Here is a 23,641-nt window from a genome sequence, read left to right on the forward strand (position 1 = left end):
TCCATCTTACTCCTTCTTCACACAGGTCCTCGAAGCAGTGCCAGATTTAGTTCCAGGTGCTTCAGCATGTGTACTGTATTCTGTTCCTTAACCACATCCCCACTTGGTGGCTTGGTGGCTTTTCTTCACAGCATATCTTTAGGTAAGCTTCATTTTTGATCCCCCTCCCTCTCCCCTCACCTCACCTCACAGCACGTGCGATATAGCTAAATATTTGGTGTCATCATGTGTCAATTAATCACCATCATAAGGCAATAGATGCCCCAGAGTCTTTATTTTGGATAGGCGAATGGGAATGGGGGATGCAGGGTGGCTAGCGACGGGCTCTTGCATTCATGACATAACTGTTTGTGGTTGTTTTGTGGGAAACATAAATTTAGGAGGTCAAAGTGTTAGAGTTGCACTAAGGACACGAAGAGGGCAAATCTGTGTGGGAGCTTTACAGGAAAGCTGCTTACATCACCCACAGACCCATCCCATTTATGCAAGTAACAGCCAAAGCAGAAGAGAGAAAGAGAGTGAGAGTGAAACAGAGAGAGAGAAAGAGAGAAAGAGAGAGAGCACGAGAGAGAGATAGAGACAGACAGACAGACAGAGGTCCCTCACATATACTTCAGAGCTATCAGTTAAAAATGAATACCAAACAATTAATGACTGACTTGTGAAGCTCTGAACTTCAGCTGAACTCCAGGTTCAACTTTTTGGCTCGCTGGATAATATGATAGCTCGAGATATTTCACCTGAACTCATGGATCCAAAGAAATGCTACTAAGGTATGTTACCTCTTCACTCCAGTTTTAAATGATGTGCATACAGAGGCCATATTCTGTAGTGATGTATAGGTTTTAATGAAATCTCTAAAGCAAAGACACTTTTTAACCAGCGTGTGTTATGTCAAGACTTACTGCTTTAAATTTCCCTGAAAACAGCCATGTTCATCTTCTTAATCTGTACCTATGACATGCTGTACATTTATTTTATCTGTGGAGAATTTTTTTTTAGTTGATTAATAGAGGGACATCATTCTGGAACTAGTCGTGGTTTTATGTCACACTTTACAAACAATACTAAACATTAAGTTTTGGACAAAGTGGAATTATGGGATGTTTGCTGGCAATATTAACAATTTGTGCCAAGGACTATGAAGGAGAATATTTGGAACGGATATGTTGATTAAAGTTCAAAACGTTGAGATGATCTTTTGAGAACATGAATGAGATCATGACTTATAATGTACACTTTCGTCTGATGAGACATTTCGAAGTTTATTAGCAGTTTGTAGAGATCAGTATGAGTACTAATTCTAGTGTGTGTGTGTGTGTGTGTGTGTGTGTGTGTGATCAGGATATCACACCTGATGTTCAAACAGGGCTACTCTGTGACAGATGTATTCTAAAACATTAGCAAACCAGTCAAAGGAAATGCTACAGACAAGCTGCTAAATGTACATCTGCAGGATGTAACACTTTCAGTTTTACTATACTGAACATAATGAATAAAAAGATCTTTCTTGCGTTTTGATATAACACCATCGGATACATCCCTCAACAGTTTTACACTGAGTGCGCTTTTGCCACATGTTTTATAACGTTACTGTGTAAATTCTGACTTGACGTTCGACCTAAAAAAAAAATAATTCAAAGATGTTCTAAAAGCTTAGATATAATATTTAAATTTCGCATCAACGTGCTTTTAAATAATTTTCCTGTAACTCTGTGGTTAGGCCCCATGTTAGCGTTTCTGTACATCAGCCTGGTTCCCAAAAGATTGTCTTATCAGGTTTTGACATTACTCCACAAAAAGCTCAGCTGATAGGCTGAACACAACGCAACGGAACTCTGCACGCTTTGACATTAAGAGAAAGTGGGAAGAACCACTGATAAATCCAGTTTTGGAGCTGAAATTATTATTTTTTTTATCTTTGCAATAGAGTTGCATTCGATTTTCTGAGGTAAAATAAACAAAATATCGTATTACTATCCTGTCTTTCTCAGTAGAAATGTCTCAAATAAATGCATTTTAATTCAAATTGTTACAAAAATGATCAGAAAATAAAAATAAGGGGAGGAACTTCTTTAATTCAATAAATTTTCTGAATTCTCACTGTAAAACTTCTGAAACAATGATAAAGCTACCAGTAAACACAGTATTAAAAAGCACACTAACTGCATACACCTTAAGACTTAAGCATTCATTTGTGATATTATTTATATAAATTATACAATACACAAAGAATAAGCAATGTGTAATACACATACATACATATATATATATATATATATATATATATATATATATATATATATATATATATATATATACACACACACAAAAAATTCATGATGCTCTACATGAAGGGAGATTTATTTGATTATTTTTATTTTTTTAAATAAATGCGCACCAATGTTAGAAACAGTGGGTATAAAATCTGTTACTCTTTCACAGCACAGTTTAAAAGTGTCATAAAATGGTTTAATCAAATAGACCAATAGGAAAAAAGGGTTTATCTAGAACTCAAACAGTTTCTTTAAGTGTTTCTTCCACAAGGTTTATCAGTCAGGGGGAGACGTTATAAACGTCAAGTAGGTTCTTATAATTGCAACATGCATTAATTCAAAGATTTTGTTCTGTTTAAAAACTTCACTGAAATAATTATACACTATGTGTATATATAGAGCATTTGGTGTATTTTTATACAACGGAGTGCCTCGCTCATGGTCCCAGTTGTGGCATCTTGGTAGATTTGTTGTTCAAACTCACAACCTTCCAACCCCTTAACCATTAATCTACCACATCACAGTATATAATATCCTGCAACTAACGAACTCAAATCTAAAACAAACAACATCGTACTGTCAGAAGTCTTACCCAGCATCGTACTGTCAAAAGTCAGCATCGAAAACAAGCACAGAAAGTTCCTTTTACTGTAATAATGTATAGTATATCCCTTATATTATAGGAATTACTATATTTAATATAAATAAATCAATGTACTATATAATATATTATTTACATTCTATTTCCCAGTTTTCTAGCTAACATTGTCGAAAATTGCCAAGACGGCTTCTGAATTACGAGCCTGTAAACACAACCAAGATTGGACAAATATTCCTTAATATTTACTCAAGAAAATAATAATAATAATAATAATAATAAAAATAAATAAAAACAATGAAAAACTGATTCTGGGTATTTGATGAATCAATTTGAACAATATTTTAATATACACTGTACATTTATACAAGAAATGAAAACAGTAATTTATCGACAAGTTTTAAATCTTTGTGTTTTTATTGCTTGGCAAACAACTGACCCGTAACATGCTGGTTATATTTTCCCCAGAGGACGACAGAGCAGCTAGGGCCTTACCTGAATGTGTTCAACCATAAACAACGCTCTTCCCTTTAGTTTCAGGTGTGAGGTGAGTCCTTCTAACCAATCAATCTTTAAAATGATCATGCTCATCACGTTCACTGTTTTATGTAAAGGATGAAACAGATCATGCTAAGACTCTTGCTGTGATGAAGTTTAAATGATAGTTTTTATTTTATGTTTGCTGTTGTAGGGACCAGTAAACTCTAACAGACTTCATGGGGGAGTGTCGATGTCTAGCACTCACAGATTCAGTGCAAGTGCCAGGGTCTGGGCCAATTATTCTCCTCAGCAATCAGAGATGGACTGGACCTGGCAGGAACTAATGGCAATCACAGATCTGCAGGTCAGTCTGAGGCATTAAATTTCTGTTTGGGATTCATTTACTGGTTTTGAGAGAAAGGTCAAACTAAAAAGAAATGACCAGGGACTGTCCAGATTGATCAAAATGACCATTCTGTACCAATTCGTGATAAACACTTCTTAATCCCATTAAAAAAAAATCTTAATGAAAAATCAAGCCCTGTAACATTTAGCTAAAGCTGAATTCCTCCTAAATGCAGCGATTCCGTTAAGATGTGCAACAATAGGCCAATTGAGTGACGCAAGGATAAAGACAGATAGAACGAGGGTGAGTGCAGTAGGTTGCCAGCAGCCCCCTGTGCAGCACAATGGCCATCTGTTTCTATCTGAAACCTGAGCGGACCTAAGCGAGGCCTGCATAAGCTACGGGTGGCACGTTCGTGCAGGTGGGCTGATGTGATCTGTAACCTGTAGGCGACTTCTGAAAAGGCCTCTTCGGTCTAAGTTGTTCTCCGTCTATTCCATAACGCAAAGCTGAAAGAGAATGATTTTGATACAAGACATGACCAGGAGAATAAAGCTAATTGGGTGAAACTAAGGTTTAATGACATTAATTATTATACATTTGTTTCCACATTGTGTTGTAGGAATTTGAGGTCCCAAATGAAAATCCATTTGAGGCTGGTTCATATCACTCAATGGAGCCAGTGGTGCATTATGGGAGCTGTGGGATGAACCTGGTAGAACCCAATCCACCCATCTGTCAGACGAGCCCTGCTGCTGCATTTGAAGCTGGGTACGCTGATGCAATATCCCCTTACCAACGCTTGAACCCAAACGTGGAGATGCACTATGGACACGGAGGGTGCCAGGTTACCAGACTACCACCAAACGCACCACCTCTTCAACCTCCACTAATGAGCCTAATGGATCCCATGAACATGACAAATACCAATCAGGGACAAAGGAAACACTGCAACGGAAACCCAGACGATCTCGAGTCAGACTCTGGGCTTTCTTTGGGTTCAAGCCCACCGCTTGCCTCACCTGAGAACGAAGTCCATGGGGCGGTTACATATTTACCACGAGACGGCTATACCGAAGGTGACTTAGACGGCATCGAGGACCCGCGTCACATGAGACCAAACATAAACACCCCTATGGATTATTCACAAGCGTTTGGGTCCTATTCTGGACATTCCTACTTTCCCGTCGCACCAAACCCACAACCTGCCCAGCAGCATGTGCATCAGCATGCACCATCCATGAAACAGCAGTTTTTTCCTGCAACTCTTCACGAGCCCCTTGTAAACCATGCAAGCACACCGAGAGCAGGCTCTTTTGACTCACCAAACCCCAAAACAAAAGAGGCTGGCGTCTCTAGCCCCCTCACCAGGGACGAGCGGAGAGCAGTTGCACTCCAAATCCCTTTTCCTCTTGAAAAGATAATCAATCTGCCTGTAGATGACTTCAATGAGCTACTAAGCAGACATGCACTAAACGATGCCCAGCTCACACTCGTGCGTGACATCCGCCGTCGCGGCAAGAATAAAGTTGCGGCGCAGAACTGCCGCAAGAGGAAGCTGGAAAACATTGTGCACTTGGAACATGAGCTTGGTCAGCTAAGGGCCCGCAGGGAACATCTAGCACGAGAGAGGCTAGAGTTCCAACAAAACCTCACCATGCTGAAGTGTCGTCTCTCCGAGCTTTACGCTAAACTATTCTCCCAGTTACGGGATGAGGAAGGACACCCATATTCTCTGGAGGACTATTCGCTCCAACAAAGTAACGATGGTAACCTTTACCTTCTGCAACGGAACAATTCATTGGATGGGGAATAAATGAGGGACTTACCATGATTTAAATTTTTTTTTTTTTTAAAAATGTGTGTCCTTGATGTAGCAAACCCCAAATCATCCCCCAAAAACCACACAGCATGCTGGCTATGTTTCTTAGCAAAAAATAAAGTGCAATGCTCATGATGCTACGTATATAATAAAGCATTAACTTAGGAATCGCGCATTTTATCACTTTAAAAAAAACTTTATTTACATATAAAAACTAGTTAAGAGTTCATTCCCCACATCATCCATTTGGTCCTAAAAAAAAAAAGAAATTAAAAATGTTAGCAAGAAATTAACTAAATGTCAATCACAATGGAGGAAACAATAATTACCTTTGGGGTGCCTGATGAAAACAGGCAAAAAGCATTCATTCGGGATAATAAAACCTTCGCATCAAATTCCTAGAAGGCAGAAAACAAAATTGCCAGTCAATACATAGACAAGACCACTGCATGCATTAATCTGAAGGGACAGACTCGAGTTACACTGTTTAGCAATGTACATTTGTTCCAGCTCATTCTTCTCTCTGTAGTTACTTTCCTGTTTGTTTTTTTAAATTAGGACACTGAATGCAAAGTTCAGAATACTGTACTGCATCTACAATGAATAAAATGAGTTGTGTCCTGTGGTAATGGAGAAGTCTGTTCTTACCTACTGGTGGCAATAAAGCCATTCTGTCGCTCTCTCCTAGTCTTTCAGTGACGACCTGTACTGAAACGCTCCCTGATTCTTCTGACGGTGAAGGTCTTCCTACTCCTCCCTCAGCTTGCTCCAATGGCTAGTCTTGGTAGTCATACAAGCTAACCTGCTCAGACTTTGCCAATCTAACCAGCAGGTTGCCAGTGTTTGCTCTACAGATGGCTTGGCAGAGATCTTGCATGTCAACACTGCTTCAAAACATTTCCCTTTTATAAATAACCTGCAAGTTCTCCCTGCCTGGACTGCGTGTCGAGACAATTCTGGCATGATGGCAAAAGCACCATTTGAGATGTATAGCCAGCAAATATTCTCCACCATCCTATGCCTGACTATACAACTCAAATCCCCAATAATCCCAAGTGACTACAACAGCACACGTAAAAAAAATGGATGTTGCTTTATTTCTTGATTTTGTTCGTGTTACACATAATAAGACCCTATTTTAAAATAAATCTACACAAAGCTTCATATGGAATGCATTCCCATAAAGCAAAATATAAAAAGCCTGACATCACAACCATTAAAGAGAAAAAAAAAAAATGTCCCTCTCGTGACAGCACTACTGTACATCTCTTCTGAATGGCTGAGCAGATCTATGGAGTAAACCTGCCGCTGCCCTGTCAGCCCTCTCGCTCTCCTGTCTCCTCTCTTAAGTACTGAGTCCTGTTGAATATGAACAACAACGTTAAGCTACACACTGCCTCTTAGGCTTCCAAAGATTTTCAGAGATTTTTGTACAAACATTTGTCATCCAGTAGAAGACACTTTACCTAAAAGGACGTGTTAATATACAGTTACAATTTTATAAGTTACAATACGAGACACAAACCTTTACAGGTCTTAATATCGTCTACCACTGTAGCCTCCACTTCCTCCGGAGCTGCCTCCATATCCACCTGAGGAATAGAATAGTGTTGGCACTACGTTTAGGATTCTGAAGACATCTCATGTTTCATTAAAAAAAAAAAAAAAAAACACCTCACCACCGTATGGGCTGCTATTCCTGCCACCGCTGCCACCAAAGGGTCCTTTCATGGGGCCAAAACTTGACTGCTGACTGTTATAGCTTCCAAAGTCATTGTAGTTGCCGCTACCACCGCCAGCTCCACCAAAACTACCTGTGCACAAGACAGGAAATCACAAATCAGTGAAATGGGACAAAATGCTGACAGTCTAATCAGATAAAAAAAAAAAAAAAAAAAAAAAAAAAAAAAAAAAAAAAAAACACACACAAACACAACCTGAATACTGACCACCTCCAAAGTTTCCACCGCCGTTATTATAGTTGTCGTAGTTGTTACCACCGCCACCGCCGCCGCCATATCCACCACTGCCATATCCACCGCCACCGTAGCCTCCTCCGCCGTTGTTACAGTAGCCAGGTCCTCCTCCGCCATATCCCCCACTACGGTTGCCTCCATAGCTAGGACTGCCCCCGCCACCACCATACCCGCCTGGGTAACAGACTTTGATTAACCTTAAAAATTTCTAGAAAATAAACTAGATCTTCTGATACATGTAACAGAAGAATTATGCTAAATATCCAATAAAAATGTTTGTGTACACTTATAAAGTTGGAACAAGGTTCTGCTTAAACCTTTATCATAAACAGAGGTTATTCTTCTAATCAGTCACTTAGATGGTTCACTGTTTGCACACATGAGCCTAGGAAACAAAATCACATACCATCTCCTCCAAATCCATTGTTGTAGCTATCTCCATATCCTCCACTGCCACCTCTGCCTCCTGATCACACAGTAAAATCATTTGGATTGGACTAAATTGGGGTACAGCCCATTAACAATATAGTAAACTACAGATATCCTCATTAGTTTTTCTTCATGAAAATCCTGCACCTCAATTTACAATGCAGCAAACACTAAAATGATTAAAATGAGGACTGTTACATTCGACCATTAAGCAACGGTTGTAGTTCTGTAGCCTGTACCTCTGAATCCATCTCTGAAGCTATCTCTGCCTCCTTCGTAGTCATTGTTGCCATATCGACCACTGAAGTTTCCACCACCACGTCCTATAAAAAGCCAAAGAGAAAATGATTTCCTTCATTTAAAAATGCGACTTGCGTGATTAAAAAGACAACCAGAGGCAGAGTCTTACCCCTCATGTTCATCGATGCGTTCTGCATCTCTTGTTTAGACAGGGCCTTTCTAACTTCTGAATTATGGCCATTTATTGTGTGGTACTTTTGTACTAGGGAGGAAAAAATACAAAAACATTAAGCCTCAGCTACTCAAACCGGTAAAAATCCAGGCTGTACGCAAGACACTTACTAACAATACGATCCACAGCATCGTGATCATCAAACGTAACAAATGCAAAGCCTCTTTTGTTGCCAGTCTTATGATCGATCATTATTTCAACTGCATCAATCTTCCCAAATTCCTGGAAGTAGTCTCGTAGATGGCATTCTTCAGTATCTTCCTTAATGCCACCCACAAAGATCTTTTTCACCGTGGTATGTGCAAAGGGTTTGTTAGAATCCTGGAACACAAGAGAAGATGCATGTTTAGAAATGGATCAAGCCAACTCCCTTTTGTGTGTAAAGTCGTCGCTTTAACAGCACGTACCTCTCTTGACACGGCGCGTTTGGGCTCCACAAGACGACCGTCGACTTTGTGAGGACGTGCCTTCATGGATTCGTCGACTTCTTCCACACAGGAATATGTGACGAAACCGAAGCCTCTGGAGCGCTTGGAGTTTGGATCTCTCATAACCTTTGAAAAAGAGATAATGAGCAAATGCACCCTGAAGAGAACCCTTTAACACAAGTCATATTTACACCCACAAATCATTTGATATAAGTGGACTCACCACACAGTCGGTTAACGTGCCCCATTGCTCAAAATAAGAGCGCAGGCTTTCGTCTGTGGTCTCGAAGCTGAGGCCTCCAATAAACAACTTCCTGAGCTGCTCGGGTTCTCGTGGCTGGTCCTGAAAAACAGCATAATTCGGGTTCTATTAACTATAATAACGTTGTAACATTATAATAAGGTTAACGGAAGCTACGTGGTCGGTTTGACCTGAAAGAGAAGGTCGATATTGTGAGAGACGCGTGAACGAGCGTTGAGACACAAAGCTGGAACAACATGGCGGTCAACGAGGGAACAAAAGAACACACGGACAAGCAGAACGTTTCATTTCGAATTCACCTGAAACTATTCTACAGCAATAAATGTGTTCTATAATAATAATAGACATCTACTATACAAACATATACTTCAGCAGCTATTCGGTTGTATTTTCTTTGCCGTGCCTGTAAACATACACAAGCTGATAAACAAGATGGCGGCGCAGACGACACACAAACAGTGTCGTAAACACTACACAAAAACACGCGTATGTTTGTTGTTTTAATCCCTACGACTAAACCATTATAGGCAACAGCGCGAAGTATTAGTTTATGATGTATTTTTTTTTACCTCCTTTGGCATTCTGTGGTTTATTCTGTTTGCTAGAAGCGACACAAGACGTGAAAACGGACCGGGTCGAACTTTAAAACGGACACACAGGAAAACGCCCCCTGGTATATTCGATTGGCTCGATCGGTTTGTGCGCATGCGCTGTGGATAACAGATGATTGGCTTATACACTTGCTAATCAAATACTTTACTCGGCAAGGCGAGCACACTTTGCCCCCTCCTGCTAAAATGGTGTATGTGAAATATATTTTCACTTGATTTAATTCATTGAATGTGCCACAAAATGTTGGTAATCTCATTGGGTACACTCTCTCTCTCTGCCTAGTGGTTAAGGTGTTGGACTAATAACCAGGACATAAGTTCAAATCTCAGGTCCACCAGGCTGCCACTGCTGGGCCCCTGAGAATGGCCCTTAAACCTCATTTGCTTAGTACAATAAATTGTAAAGCACTTTGCATAAAGGTGTCTGCTAAATGACAGAAATGAATCAGCTGAAACAAAGAAAGTTGAAAACCGAACTTTTCATATTAGAGAAAGCCAAATCCATCGCCAGAGCTAGCAAAGTGACAGGGAATCTTAAATGTTGTGACATTCATGTTTTGATTTAGATCAGGGGTGTCCAATCTTAAAAGGGCTACAGACAAAGAACTGGTGTGGAGTGAAGTTCTCCTACCCATCAAAGCAGAAGCCACACCTGACTCCATCTGTTTAATGGGCTGATTGACACTCAGCTTTGTTTTATGGTTGGAATGAAAATCTGCACCACGTAGGCCCTTTCCAGATAATATTGGACCACCGGTCATTATTAGCCCCAGTAAACTTCAGGCTTAAATTCTGCAATGTGGTGCACCGTTTACTAAAGCCATATTAACCCAAATAGTGAGTATTTGCCTTCACAATTAATGATAACGAATGTGGTGCTTACAAACAGTAAAAGCCTTTCTAAAACAGTTAAGACTGATGGATCAACACTTTAAAATTGTTTTAACAGCATATACCAAGGCCGAGGTGCCCTTGAGCAAGGCACAGAACCCCCCCAAACTGCTTTCCAGGCGCTGCAGAATAAACAGCTGCCCACTGCTCCAGGTGTGTGTTCACTGCTGTGCATGCACTTTGGATGGGTTAAATGCAGAGAACGAATTCCGTGTATGGGTCACCATACTTAGCTGTATGTCACATCACTTACAATCACAAAAACATGATGCTGGGGCAGCTTAAAAATGTGAGGTTAATGCTGAATTTATTTCTAACAGTAAACCTACTAAGTCACAATTTCCATTAATTTACATTTACAGCATTTAGCAGACACTTGTGCAGAGAGACATGCATATTATTTTAATTTATACAACTGAGCAATTGAGGATTAAGGGCCTTGCTCAGAGGCCCAGCAGTTGCAGCTTGGTGGCCCTGGGATTAGAAATCATGACCTTCCAATCAGTAGTCCAACACCTTTACCATTATGCTACAACATCCACTTAAGCTTTTTCTACAGAACACACATAGTCAAACATTCTGAACAGCCCCCCCTCATTTCATCTCCATTTAAATAAAACATGCATGGCATAATTTAGACCACTTGATTGATTACACCTAGAGTCCATTTTCTTAAGCAAACACACCTAATGCTCAAGTCTGAGTTCAAATTGCCTTTAAGCAATCAACAATTACAATACTACAACTTACAAGAACAGGTTTTAAAGAATAAATAAAGCACAACATGTTACAAAACAATAAAAGCTTTATTTCATTCAGTAAAAACAACCTCTTAAAAAAAGTCTTCCAAAACCCGTCTTTGGTCCTACAACAAATAAAACAAGTGATTTAGGGACGAACAAAAAAATAAGGAAGGGGGCATCAATGGAGCAAAAGTTACATTTATTACCTTTACACTGCCCATGAAAAAGGGGCAAAAGTCTTCAATCTGGATATCCCATATATTCCTAGAAGTGGAAAAAAAAAAAAACATCCAGTCACTAGATACAAAGCCATACACGTTTCTTGGTATTATGTTTAAATTAAGAGTAATCAAACAAGGTTAGCCTTAAATGTTAAGTTCATACCAGTTCAGGCTGCAGTCAATTTACAGAAACATAACTGCAAAGTTCAGAATTCTATACTACATCTACAGGAAAGAAAATAGACTTAAAGGATTGAGTTGTGTCTGGTGGTAATGGAGAAGTCTGTTCTTACCTACTAGTGGCAATAAAGCCATTCTGTTGCCCTCTCTCCTAGTCTTTCAGAGGACCTGTACTCAAAACGCTCCCTGATTCTTCTCAATGGTGAAGGTCTTCCTACTCCTCCCTCAGTTTGCTTAGATGGCTAGTCTTGACAGTCATACAAACTAACATGCTTTATCTTAACCAATCTAATCAGAAGGTGGCCAATCTTTACTCCTCAGATAGTTTGAGAATTTCCTTTAATGTATTTTAGCTCTCTGGGCTAGACCAAAAAAAACAAACAAACAAAAATCCCCACGACACCCAGTAATCCCCAGTGACTGAAACAGTTGGCTTTTTTAAAAAAAAGGAAGTTGCTTTATTTCAACTTGATTTCTTAGAGTTACACATAATTAGTATAGCGGAATAAAGTATTTCTACAAAACCTCATATGGAATGCATCCCAGAAAGAAAAAATGTTTTAAAAAAACGACATCACAACCACACACGAAAAACAAAAGTCCCGCTTGTGACAGCACTACTGTACATCTCTTCTGAATGGCTGAGCAGATCTAGGGAGTAAACCTGCCGCTGGCCCTGTCGGCCCTGTCAGCCCTCTCGCTCTCCTGTCTCCTCTCTTAAGTACTGAGTCCTGTTGAATATGAACAACAACATTAAGCTACACACTGCCTCTTATGCTTTTAGAATTTTTTTTAATAGGATTTAATTAGGACTGACTAATAAGGACTCTACAATAAAGAAAGGTAAATCAAACAAAAGAAGCAAACCTTAAAAGGACTTAATATCGTCTGCCTCCAGAGTTTCCACCATATCCTCCACCTGAACTTCCACCATAGCCTCCACCTCCTCCAGAGCTACCCCCATATCCACCTGAGGATATGGAATGTCTTTAGGTTTTGGTCAACAATGTGGAAGAAAAAAAAAAAGTTATAGGTTGGTGCCACACTCACCACTATATGGGCCACTATTCCGGCCACCTCTTCCAAAGTTTCCTTTCATGGGGCCAAAATTTGACTGCTGGCTGTTGTAGTCTCCAAAGTCATTGTAGCTGCTGCTACCACCACCACCACCAAAGTTACCTGTGCATAAGACAAAAATTCACAGTCATGGAATGAGACATACCAAAAAATAAATATATATCCATACCACTAGAAATCAAAATGTAAACTCACCACCCCCAAAGTTTCCACTGCCGTTGTTATAGCCATCATAAGCATTGCTGCCACCGCCTCCTCCACTACCACCACCGTATCCTCCACCACCATATCCTCCACCGCCGTTACCGTAGCCTTGTCCTCCTCCACCACCGTATCCCCCACCACGGCTGCCACCATAACCAGAGCCGCCACCACCGTAGCCACCTGTTTAAGTGTATATATAAATAATGGATTTTACAGGCTATATAGGATTTGTTAATGACAAAGCATTGACAATACAATCATTAGAACCAGTAAACACAAAACAAACAAACAAAAAAACTCATCTTTCACATACCATCACCTCCAAAGCCATTGTTGTAGCCATCTCCACCTCCATATCCTCCACCTCTGCCTCCTGATTAGACGCATCAATGCAATATAAACAGTTAATCCCCTACACAGGTATACATCAAGCACCACAAGGTGAGGCCAAAAAAAAAAAAGGTTTGCTGTGTGTGGCTATAAAAGCAATAGCTACCTCTAAATTCGTCTCTGAATCCATCTCTGCCTCCTCCAAAGTCATTGTTGCCGTATCGGCCACCGCCAAAGTTTCCACCTCCACGCCCTATATAGGAGACAAGGCTTGCTTAATGAAGGTATTAAAAACATGCAGTGCACCTACAACATGCAAAAGGCATCATCTTACCCCTCATGTTCATTGATGAACTCTGCATCTCTTGTTTAGACACTGCCTTTCTTACTTCTGAATTGTGCCCATTTATTGTGTGGTACTTTTGAACTAGAGGATGAAAATGCACATTAAGTCAAAAATAAGCCACAATTTCTCAACAAAGCAAAGCATCAAAACAAATAAATTCACTTACTAACAATACGATCCACAGCATCGTGATCATCGAACGTAACAAATGCAAAGCCTCTTTTGTTGCCAGTCTTATGATCAATCATTATTTCAACTGCATCAATCTTCCCAAATTCCTGGAAGTAGTCTCGTAGATGGCCCTCTTCAGTATCTTCCTTAATGCCACCCACAAAGATCTTTTTCACCGTGGTATGTGCAAAGGGTTTGTTAGAATCCTGGAACACAAGAGAAGATGCATGTTTAGAAATGGATCAAGCCAACTCCCTTTTGTGTGTAAAGTCGTCACTTTAACAGCACGTACCTCTCTTGACACGGCGCGTTTGGGCTCCACAAGACGACCGTCGACTTTGTGAGGACGTGCCTTCATGGCTTCATCGACTTCTTCCACACAGGAGTACGTGACGAAACCGAAGCCTCTGGAGCGCTTGGAGTTTGGGTCTCTCATAACCTTTAAAAAAGAGATAATGAACAATGCACTCACAGTAAAGAGAACCCTTTAATCACAAGTCATATTTACACCCACAAATCATTTGATATAAGTGGACTCACCACACAGTCGGTTAACGTGCCCCATTGCTCAAAATAAGAACGCAGGCTTTCGTCTGTGGTCTCGAAGCTGAGGCCTCCAATAAACAACTTCCTGAGCTGCTCGGGTTCTCGTGGCTGGCCCTGAAAAATAGCACTTTAAATTACCTCCAGAGGTAAACAAATCATGCAAATCATTCAACAACCGGTATTCAGGCCTGTGCTTTATTCACGCCGAACCAACGCCGTGAAAACATCCGCCATGTTGAATACAGACACCCATAATAGCTAGCTAGTTAGCAAGCGAGCTAACTACACACCGTCAGGAATAACGGACACTGTGACTGAAGCAAAACAAACACTAAAGCATTCGCAGAAGTAAACCGTACATTTACTCGTACAGTTTTCGAACAGGTGTAAACCAACAATCAGAAATAACTAATCGTTTTATTTGGGTAGTTTGCTGGAGCCCATGCGGCTTAAGAAAACCAAGATGGCGGACCTGCTAGCATCTGGCTAAGTGCGTAAATAGCATCACGCTACATCGAATTCACCACTAGTTACTACTACATTGGAATGTTTACAATTAAAACTACGCAACGCTGCAAGTCAAACACAGATATCTTAAGCATAAGTCGTGTATAACTACAGCTTGTGCTTAAACTCACCTCTTTCGACATGGCGAAGTGCGCGGCCCACTAGTCAATAGAATCGCAAGAAAACCAAACGCTCCTGACGTTAAATAAACTACCGGAGCGCCGCCTCCGACGCAGTTCGATTGGTTCACGCTTCGCGCTAAAACGCGACGTCGACGTTTCTTCAAAAGTGATTGGTCAATATTAACGTCATTCCCTTGATTAGGAGGCATAGGCAGCGTCTGCTAATGCAACCAAACTTTACTCTTTCAAACATGCTGCAAAAGGTGCTGCATTTAATAAAGGTTTTGAACTGAACTCGTTTGGATCGTGAAGCTCAGAGATGCTCTCGATCAAAGTATAAATAGTAATGAAATAAAATAGTAATAATAATAATAGTTCAACATTTATTATGTGTTACATGTGGGTACCATAATATGAAACCATCCCCTATGGAGCAAAAGATAAATCCAGTTAACTATACAATTATAAAATTATGTATTTAAACGTTTGATTTGGCGTGTTAGATTTATTTCATAGAGGAATGCAAAAAAGTAAAAAATAAAAAAAAGATTGCATCCTAAACTGTGCACTTTTAGGGTACTGAAGCCTTATTTTGCATACGATATAGTGCACTTCTTTAAGGGATTTGCGCTTCATACCCAGTGCCTTGTGTGCCATTGTGTGTTTTTGGCGCGCTGTGGCCGGCATCTCTGTGCGTGTATGTGCGTGTGCGCATGCGCGTAGAGAGACTCGTGTGGAGGGTTGTTGCCTTTAAGAGCATCGAAGAAGACCTCTGTTGTGTGTGTGAGTTAATTCATTTCTTTAATAACAAACAAACAACCCGGTAAATTTGTTTTTTTTTGCATGCAACGCAACTTACACGGCATGCAGCCGACTCGTGGACGGTTTCCTGTTGCCTTAAGTGATGCATTCGTCGTAATTTCGTGTATTTAAGTGTTAACTGCTTAGGCCTCTGTTTTATACAGGGGACGATCAGGAAAACTAATTTGGATTAAGAATCAGATCTAGACTCGTTAGTGCGTGCAGTCAGACACCTCAGTCGTGAGATTTGTGCAGTTGGTAACACAAATAAAAAAAAACGCAATGAGACGTAGCACGAACGAGGCTGCTTTTAGCAGTAGCATGTCGCTTTCTATCTGCCGAGCTTAAATCCATTAAAACCGCCGAGATTCATCATGCTTACTTGATTTCACTAGCTTCGAAAACGACACTCTGCAGATCACATCAGAATTCCTGAGTGAAATCTTTATGGTTTGTATAGTTTCTGTTTTTTAATGGCTTCCCAGCTTCTGGCTTGTGCAGACTTAGCTACCGTATTTAGCTCACCTGACCTCAGGGCGTGTTTCTGACAGGAATGTCTTCGTATTTATTTTGTAATAACAAACGAAATGTAACTGCAGTGCAAGTACGAACATTAAGTACGACGCTAGCTTAACAAAAATCGACACACTTCTTCACTAAGACACTAGCTGAGATTGCTAACTGTGCGCCGACGCTAGTGAAAAGATGGCGGTTTCTATGAGCCTGCGTTAGCATGGTCATGCTAATCACTACCTCAGCTGCTACGCTAAGCTAAAGCTATGCTAGCCTAATAGTCAAATTCACATTTACATTACATGTGCATTGTAAACGAATATATTTACACGTTTTTTTTAATACCTCATACAGACCGGATTAAAAAAAGTAAATTCTATCTTTTTTGTATTTTTCTGATCGACACTCCATTAAATAGCATCAAACGCTTGTAAGTTAGCTTTTTTGGGGCCCAGTTGAAAACTATTCCTGAAGTTCTTATTTTCCTTAAGTGGATAATTAAAATAATTTGATTAGTAATGATATTTTCGTATGTTCGAATCCCTTAAATACGTTTACTACAGTTTTCGGGTTGGTTACAGTTTAATGCCTCCATTTAATTTTGTCTTCTGTGAGAAATGTCTTTCTGATTTAAAAGTTTTCTTATTAACATCCACGTGCAAAAGGGTTTTTGAGACTGTTTGGTCTAAATGACCAAATAAAAAGCACTAATTCGTTTATTGTTTGTTTAGGTGTCAAAGTTAGAAATCCAGCTGTTTTATTAGGTAAACAAGATAGCTGTAAAGAAATCAACATACAAGATCCTCACGAACATAAAGCCGTTAAAGGAGTCGAAGGTGTTGGAATTTCCGTAATACGAGTATTGTGAAGTAGAAAATGTAGGAGAGATTTGGAGGGAAAACCGATGCTCAGCATTGTAAACATAAACCGAGCCACTATTCAACACATCATGGACCAGGGATTTAAAAGAACAATGTTACGCTCTTAATCATAAAGCAAACTCGTTAATACGTTCATGTTTCTTTTTTAAATTCTGTTTCTCAGGGATGACGTTTGTGCCACCGGTTCAAACATCAGTAATAACATCAGATCCAGTTGGCTTGTTTTGAAACAGGACCACAGGTATGCACTCGAGTACACGATGCATCATGATGCACTTCTCTGTTTAACAGTAAAGCGCAAACTATCCATATCCTCACTGAGCATGTCTCACTTTCCCTTTAAGTACATCCGCTCATGGAAGGAACTTTCTTTGGAGGGTGATGTTTACTTCATAGGCATGAACTATCACTCTAAACTCATTTAAAAACACAATTCTTATTTGAGATTAAAAAAGGTTTCTCTCATACAGCATTAACAACTGAACAAGCGTGAGCTTGTTGATGGCAACACGCACACACACACACACTGGGGTGATGCGTGTTTTAATGTAAATCTGAAAGGATTTAAATCTTTCTAAAATTACAGGAGTGTGAGGGGAAAACCATAGCGACGTTACTTGCGTTTTTTTTCATAGCTTTTTTTCTTTTAAGAAGGGTGTTGTAGTCTATTGTTATGCTGTGTTGGGCAGAAAGAAAGTGAACAGGAAGATTTTGGATTGGGGAAGAAATTTCCATAAGAAAAAATTTAATTGTGGGTAAGCAAATGGACAAAATTAAAGAGAACACATTTCTAGGATAAGATAATAAAAAAAAAAATACACACAATAGGCTTATATTCATTCAATGTTTTAGGTTTTATAAACTTTTAAAAGGAAACGTAAAATCATGACACAATGTTAAATCGTTATATTGCGTTGAATAATGAGCGTGCCATCATATTATAGACATTTCTATGCTTTTAAATCTGCCAGAGATTAGACGCTTTGAAAATGGTCAACGTTAGTGCAACGAAGTAATTCCAGTCAGAGATGTTCATCAGGTTAATTGTGTGATGAGTGGGGTTGGGTTTTGATCATTTCTCCTGGTACTTGGTCAAGATTTTGAAGTCATTTCAGCCGAGCTTCACGCTTTTCTGATAAGGAACTGAATGGCCTTGTCTGGGAGCATTGTTACAAAAGCAGGGCAATGGAACAAAGGTTGCTTTTACATTCTGATAGTATTAGTATTTTTACAATGTTTTTTTTAGTATGTGAAAATAGTTGAAAATAATTTGTCTATTCATTAAAATAATGAATTTGTTTATATATAACATACACACTCATACATAATAGATCCAGGCTGTCTTTGTCAATGCTCTGAATACTTACACTAAGAGAGAGTGATTTAAGTGGCTTGCACCTTGTTTGTAAAAGCACTGCCTTTGTTTTGCAGAGGGATCCTTTCCCTTCCTCGCTTAGTCTGTCTGTTACTCGTGGGCGGAAAAGAAGGCGTGTTGAGCAGTCATGGGAAAGAAGAATCAGAACCGTGAGGATGACGAATCTGCGTCCTCAGACGAAGAAGAATACGTGGTGGAGAAGGTCTTGGACAGGAGGGTTGTAAAGGGCAGAGTGGAGTACTATCTTAAATGGAAAGGATTTTCAGAGTAAGTCGACATCCGTTTTTATTTCTAATCTGACCGTTTTCTGTTGTATTGCTTCTGTGCTGGTATGTTACATTGTCGATCTCTTATTTGCCGACATATGAGCTAATATTTGTACAATTTGTCGTTTCTAGTAAACACAACACGTGGGAGCCAGAAAAAAACCTCGACTGTCCAGATCTCATCTCCGAATTCATGAAGACGTACAAAAAGGGTGGCAGTGGTACGAGTACTCCAAGCAGTGGGACCAAACCCTCCAGCGCAACTCCCTCTCGTACCAAAGAACCCGGCAGCAAGAGGAGAAACTCAGACGAAGAAGAGGAGGGCGGCAGCAAGCAGAAGCGGAAAAAAGAGGTGACGGGGCATTTTGTTTTTATTTAGTGTATGCGCTTCTGTTTTGGTACGAGGTGTGCTCTTGGCTGATTTGACCGAGTGCAGACTGGAAGTTTTTAGAATGATATGTCACGGACAGCGGTTACAGAACAAAAGTACAGAATTGCAACAAAATTCAACAGCCGGTTTGTGTAAAGAATATCATGAATGTGTCTTAGAAAACTTGTCATTTTGTTTTGCACTAATTAATGTTTTCTCTCTGTTCAGGACGAGATCCTAGTCGCTAGAGGCTTTGAGAGAGGTCTGGAGCCGGAGAAGATCATTGGTGCGACCGACTCTTGTGGGGACCTTATGTTCTTAATGAAGTGGTGAGTGCCAGATAGTTTTGTGAAGAATACATGTCACACCTACAGAACCATCGCATAACAATACCAAGTCAATGTTTCGTCAGCAGGACTCCGGCAAGGACGTTATCACCTTTTGTTGCGTTAAATACTTCACCAAATTACCTGTTATTGTGTCGCCTTTAGTGCAGTTTCTTTAAAGTTTTCACTATTCATTGTTCACTACTACTGAACTTCCACAGTAGTTAGTTATAGGTCAAAATGAGTCCTGGGTCAAGTGTGAAGCACATTGTTGTAATGTACATACACACTTGTATAGCTTAGTGTAAAAAACAGATCTGTCAGATATCCACATGACTGCAACTTTATTAATAGGTCACTTTTCACGTGCCTTTGTTTTTCGCCCACAAAATAAATTCATAGGAATAAGAAACTTATTTGATATAAATAATGTAACCGGTTGTAATCACGGTATTAAAAAGATAACAGGTAGACAGTCATACTGCAGGGTTCAAGCCCTAGCACTGCCAAGCTGACTATGTTGGGCCTTTGAGCAAGGCTCTTAACCCTTTCTGCTCCAGGGGAGATGTATCATGTCTGACCCTGTGTTCTGACCCCAAGCTCTAAAGTTGGGAAGAAAAAAATTTCACTCTTCTGTAATGTATATGTGACAAAATAAAAGCTTCTATTATACTCTACACTTAGGACTCTGAGCCAGTAAATACGTTTGTTGGTTTCCTTCTGAGACACTGCTATATAATACATGTGTGTATATATATGCTTCAATATTACAGCTTTGTTTTTCTGATATGAAATAATGTCACATTTTTGACAAGTTTGAACATGGCCGCGTGTTTAAGGTTGTGTGTTTCATTTCAAATAAAATGTACAAAAGTGGATCTTGTTAAACAGCTCCTTTTCTTTTAATACCATTCCACAAATTCAGCTGCCACCTGAAATGAAAGGTATTTGTGATGCGAAAATGACACATGATCCATAACATGGAGCTTCTTTCTCCCGGTGACTGTAAGCCGTGCACATGGTACACTATGTAATAAAATCTCACGCTGTCTCAACAGGAAAGACTCGGACGAGGCGGACCTTGTGCTCGCGAAGGAGGCCAATCACAAGTGTCCCCAGATTGTCATCGCTTTCTACGAGGAGCGTCTTACTTGGCATGAGGATGGCGAGAAGAAGGAGAAGGGTGCTGCAGCTGTGTAAGCGTACAATCCCCCTCCGAGAGACACGAGTGCACTCACAATCCGTCCTTTGTTCCCGGACCATTTTCAAACCACCACTGGCATTGGCCTCCTGGCATTTGAGGTCTCTTCCCACCTTCTTTAGTCTCTTTTCATCTCCCGTATAAATGGCAACTCTTTATCAAACAATGTCTCAAGTATTGAGGGATGAGCAAGTAATTGAGAACTATGCCAAGAGCTTGAGGAATGGAGATGTTAAGACTGATGGAGTCACATGGATAGTGTTTTTAACCTGTTATTCTGACAGAGCTTCACTCTTCTTTTCATGATTTTACGTGTTTGTGTCCCTTTTTTTTTTTTTTTCTCCTCCCCCGTGTGTATGTTTTGACTTGATCGTATAGAGTCCATTCAGCAGTTGGTGAAATGTATTGAGATTGTTGATATTTCTGTTTGTGTTTTTATCAGAGGTTGTTCTGTATCTGCAGTGCTGGATTAGTCGCCCACATCAAAAATCAGTCTCTCTCTCTCTCTCTCTCTCTCTCAAAACGTGTCCAGAGAATGTAGGACTACCTTGACTATATATACATTTCACAAAACTCTGGAACTTAACTAGACATATGCACTGAGTCCACATTTCCCCCCACAACTCAAATTTTTTTTATCACAATTCAACGTCTGCTCGCGCTCAGATCGGTGTCCGGGGACAGACGATCACGTTTATTAATGCCATCACAAAGACGTGCATCCGTGATGTTCATAACTAAGTGCTCCACCTTGTGGACATTTGTCTAGCATTTTCTTTTCTTCCAGCAAACGGTTTCAACACAAACGACTACATGTTTAATTCCATCCAGATAGAAGTCACGTAGACGTTAGTCATTTAAAGGCAAAGTGAAATTAGGTGTCTGTGTTTGGTGCATAAAGCTGCAGCCACACCAGGTTTTGTAGATAAGATAGAAAGATCCCCATAACGAACACTGTGACCTTGTTAGTGTTTGTCACTTCTGTCCTCACCACGGTTCAGTTCTCAAAGAAGTGAATCGAGACTGAACCTGTGCTTAAGCGGGTTATGAGCTCAGGTGGGGAAATCTGTTTGTAGAGCCACTGGACAAATAAATCCAACCCAAGAAAACATCCTGACTTTCACTGACACGACAGAGCTACTGATTCTGCTTTTTAAAAAAGAATGGTTGAGCCGTACATCATGGCGAATGTAGTCAGACGAAAAGAACTGACATTTGTTTTATAGGTTTTTTCTCTCTCTTTTAGTTGTTGTCTCTCTCTCTCTTCTTTTTTTAATCTTTTTTTTTTTTTTAAAGTCAGATACTTGTTATGTTTAGACAGAAAGGTGAAATGTTGTGAACAGACTTCAGACCATCGGATGTGCTCTGGACTGCTATGATTTAGATACTGTAATGAACATGTACGTGTGTGTGGTTTGAATCCCAATCAGAGTTTTTTCTTTCAGTTTTCTGGAGAAAAATGACTATCACAAACTGTCGTTACATATGTCTGTACATCTCACTATAAAATGTACGGCCTGACCTTGAATTATTTTTTTTCCCTCTCTTCTCATGTCATGATATTCATCAGATACTTATGTGTTTTCCAAGTAAGATTTTGATGTCTTTTACCTATAGATTTTTTTAAATGTCTTGTATCAAATTGTAGTAAACCTAGTTTTCCACACGAATTTGATAGTTTTTCATTTGAAATCCACAATACTGCCATGTTTTGATTTGATAGTTTAAACACAGGCTTTAAACGTTTGCATCATTTACAGGTGAATTTCAGTTCACAGGATTAACCTTTCCAGCAGATGGTGCTATTCGGCTACACGCTCATGTACAGACCAAATCTCAATGCAGCCCATAATATCGTACCAAACTGTGGTGGTGTTGGATGTTATTTGTTGAATTGATTACTTGTCTTGGTGTAGAGAACTGTAAAAAATTTTCTTATAAAAACTAAAATCAACGAACAGAATTAAAAAAAAAAAAAAAATTTCAGAGTATGTAAATGTAAGGACCAAAAAGGAATAAGGCTTGCTTTTTTTCTTTTCTTTTCTTTTTTTTGGGGGGGGGGGGGGGGGGGTCATGAATGCTTTTCTGTTGCAATTGCAATGTTTTACTCTCTCTTCACACACACAATCACTAGCGCTACACCATGACCCAGCAGTACACCATATGTTTTGGTCTTGATATATTCCTCATGGTAGCTATTATTGATCTTTTTTGAAGAGTATTTTATAAATTAGCCCCCACACTGCTTACATGTGAAATATATCTTTCTCACGGTTATGTTTGTAACGTGTAGAATGTTTCTGCCGACATTCAGTCAAAACTGTCAAATCAAAATAAAGAAATTCTAATAAGACCTATTTGCTGTGACAAACCGATATGAGATTCAGAATGATGAAGCTGATCCTTAATTTTAGGCAGAATTTATTTATTACACTTTGAACAAAACAGAGTTGTTTGTTTATATATAAAAAAAATTTAAACATGAATCGATATTTTTAATTTATTTAGTATTTATTTTTATAATTGCTGAATATTTTATTTAGCATTTTATTTGTTTTGGAATATTTGGAGTTTTTGAGAGTTTATTTGAATAACCAGACATTCATTTTTTTTGTTTTTGTTTATTTTATATTTTTGAGTTTTGGTGTTCTGTGAGTTTTATTCACATGTTCTATTTATTTTTGTTTTGAATTGCATTTTATTTATATAAATGCTTTTCTGAAAGGTTGAATCACATGGAAATAGGCATCTAATATTAGCCATGAAGAATTCTGGTGAATTTATTTTAAAGCAGAACACAACATATATATATAAGGAGAAGGCAATAACCTGCTGTGCACTATAAATATATATTTATTTATTTATTTATT

At 39.4% G+C, this 23,641-nt stretch overlaps 3 protein-coding genes across 6 annotated transcripts; 2 read left to right on the forward strand and 1 right to left on the reverse strand.

Annotated features, from left to right (window-relative positions):
- Positions 1–495: 495 nt before the first annotated feature.
- nfe2 (nuclear factor, erythroid 2) lies at positions 496–6,151 on the forward strand. 3 transcript variants are annotated; one of them, XM_027144947.2, is made up of 4 exons: positions 497–773; positions 3,343–3,421; positions 3,566–3,718; positions 4,323–6,151. In XM_027144947.2, the coding sequence occupies exons 2-4, from the start codon at positions 3,374–3,376 to the stop codon at positions 5,514–5,516; spliced, it is 1,395 nt and encodes a 464-aa protein (XP_027000748.1). In that variant the 5' UTR covers positions 497–773; positions 3,343–3,373; the 3' UTR covers positions 5,517–6,151. The 3 variants fall into 3 exon arrangements, with proteins under 3 accessions (XP_047663378.1, XP_027000748.1, XP_047663379.1); XM_047807422.1 differs by lacking the exon at positions 3,566–3,718 and having other exon boundaries at positions 496–773; XM_047807423.1 differs by lacking the exons at positions 3,343–3,421; positions 3,566–3,718.
- Positions 6,152–6,600: 449 nt separating this feature from the next.
- hnrnpa1b (heterogeneous nuclear ribonucleoprotein A1b) lies at positions 6,601–15,201 on the reverse strand. The gene is made up of 21 exons (XM_027144948.2): positions 15,048–15,201; positions 14,404–14,523; positions 14,156–14,302; positions 13,859–14,069; positions 13,681–13,773; positions 13,513–13,599; positions 13,330–13,389; positions 13,008–13,196; positions 12,786–12,914; positions 12,617–12,705; positions 9,659–9,832; positions 9,051–9,170; positions 8,807–8,953; positions 8,510–8,720; positions 8,337–8,429; positions 8,167–8,250; positions 7,905–7,964; positions 7,460–7,672; positions 7,202–7,336; positions 7,048–7,114; positions 6,601–6,881 (listed from the first exon to the last, which is right to left on the reverse strand). The coding sequence occupies exons 1-20, from the start codon at positions 15,057–15,059 to the stop codon at positions 7,059–7,061; spliced, it is 2,430 nt and encodes an 809-aa protein (XP_027000749.2). The 5' UTR covers positions 15,060–15,201; the 3' UTR covers positions 6,601–6,881; positions 7,048–7,058.
- Positions 15,202–15,672: 471 nt separating this feature from the next.
- cbx5 (chromobox homolog 5 (HP1 alpha homolog, Drosophila)) lies at positions 15,673–23,124 on the forward strand. 2 transcript variants are annotated; one of them, XM_027144988.2, is made up of 6 exons: positions 15,673–15,821; positions 17,397–17,474; positions 18,665–18,875; positions 19,007–19,226; positions 19,473–19,573; positions 20,629–23,124. In XM_027144988.2, exons 3-6 carry the CDS (start codon positions 18,736–18,738, stop codon positions 20,768–20,770), a joined length of 603 nt encoding a protein of 200 aa, XP_027000789.1. In that variant the 5' UTR covers positions 15,673–15,821; positions 17,397–17,474; positions 18,665–18,735; the 3' UTR covers positions 20,771–23,124. The 2 variants fall into 2 exon arrangements, with proteins under 2 accessions (XP_027000789.1, XP_027000790.1); XM_027144989.2 differs by lacking the exon at positions 15,673–15,821 and adding an exon at positions 15,831–16,289.
- Positions 23,125–23,641: the final 517 nt, after the last annotated feature.

This window comes from Tachysurus fulvidraco, chromosome 23 (genome assembly GCF_022655615.1).
Source record: "Tachysurus fulvidraco isolate hzauxx_2018 chromosome 23, HZAU_PFXX_2.0, whole genome shotgun sequence".
Taxonomy (NCBI): Eukaryota; Metazoa; Chordata; class Actinopteri; order Siluriformes; family Bagridae; genus Tachysurus; species Tachysurus fulvidraco.

What these genes read in the sequence shown, in the direction of transcription:
- hnrnpa1b (XM_027144948.2), bottom strand. An exon ending in GCACGTTAACCGACTGTGTG is followed by an intron (nt 14,303 to 14,403) that starts GTGAGTCCACTT and finishes TCTTTTTTAAAG; the next exon opens with GTTATGAGAGACCCAAACTC. An exon ending in GCACGTTAACCGACTGTGTG is followed by an intron (nt 8,954 to 9,050) that starts GTGAGTCCACTT and finishes TCTTTTTCAAAG; the next exon opens with GTTATGAGAGATCCAAACTC.
- cbx5 (XM_027144988.2), top strand. Translation starts at nt 18,736, where the DNA reads ATGGGAAAGAAGAATCAGAACCGTGAGGATGACGAATCTGCGTCCTCA. An exon ending in AGCAGAAGCGGAAAAAAGAG is followed by an intron (nt 19,227 to 19,472) that starts GTGACGGGGCAT and finishes CTCTCTGTTCAG; the next exon opens with GACGAGATCCTAGTCGCTAG. An exon ending in CTTATGTTCTTAATGAAGTG is followed by an intron (nt 19,574 to 20,628) that starts GTGAGTGCCAGA and finishes CTGTCTCAACAG; the next exon opens with GAAAGACTCGGACGAGGCGG.
- nfe2 (XM_027144947.2), top strand. Translation starts at nt 3,374, where the DNA reads ATGTGTTCAACCATAAACAACGCTCTTCCCTTTAGTTTCAGGTGTGAG. An exon ending in CCTTTAGTTTCAGGTGTGAG is followed by an intron (nt 3,422 to 3,565) that starts GTGAGTCCTTCT and finishes TTGCTGTTGTAG; the next exon opens with GGACCAGTAAACTCTAACAG. An exon ending in TGGCAATCACAGATCTGCAG is followed by an intron (nt 3,719 to 4,322) that starts GTCAGTCTGAGG and finishes ATTGTGTTGTAG; the next exon opens with GAATTTGAGGTCCCAAATGA.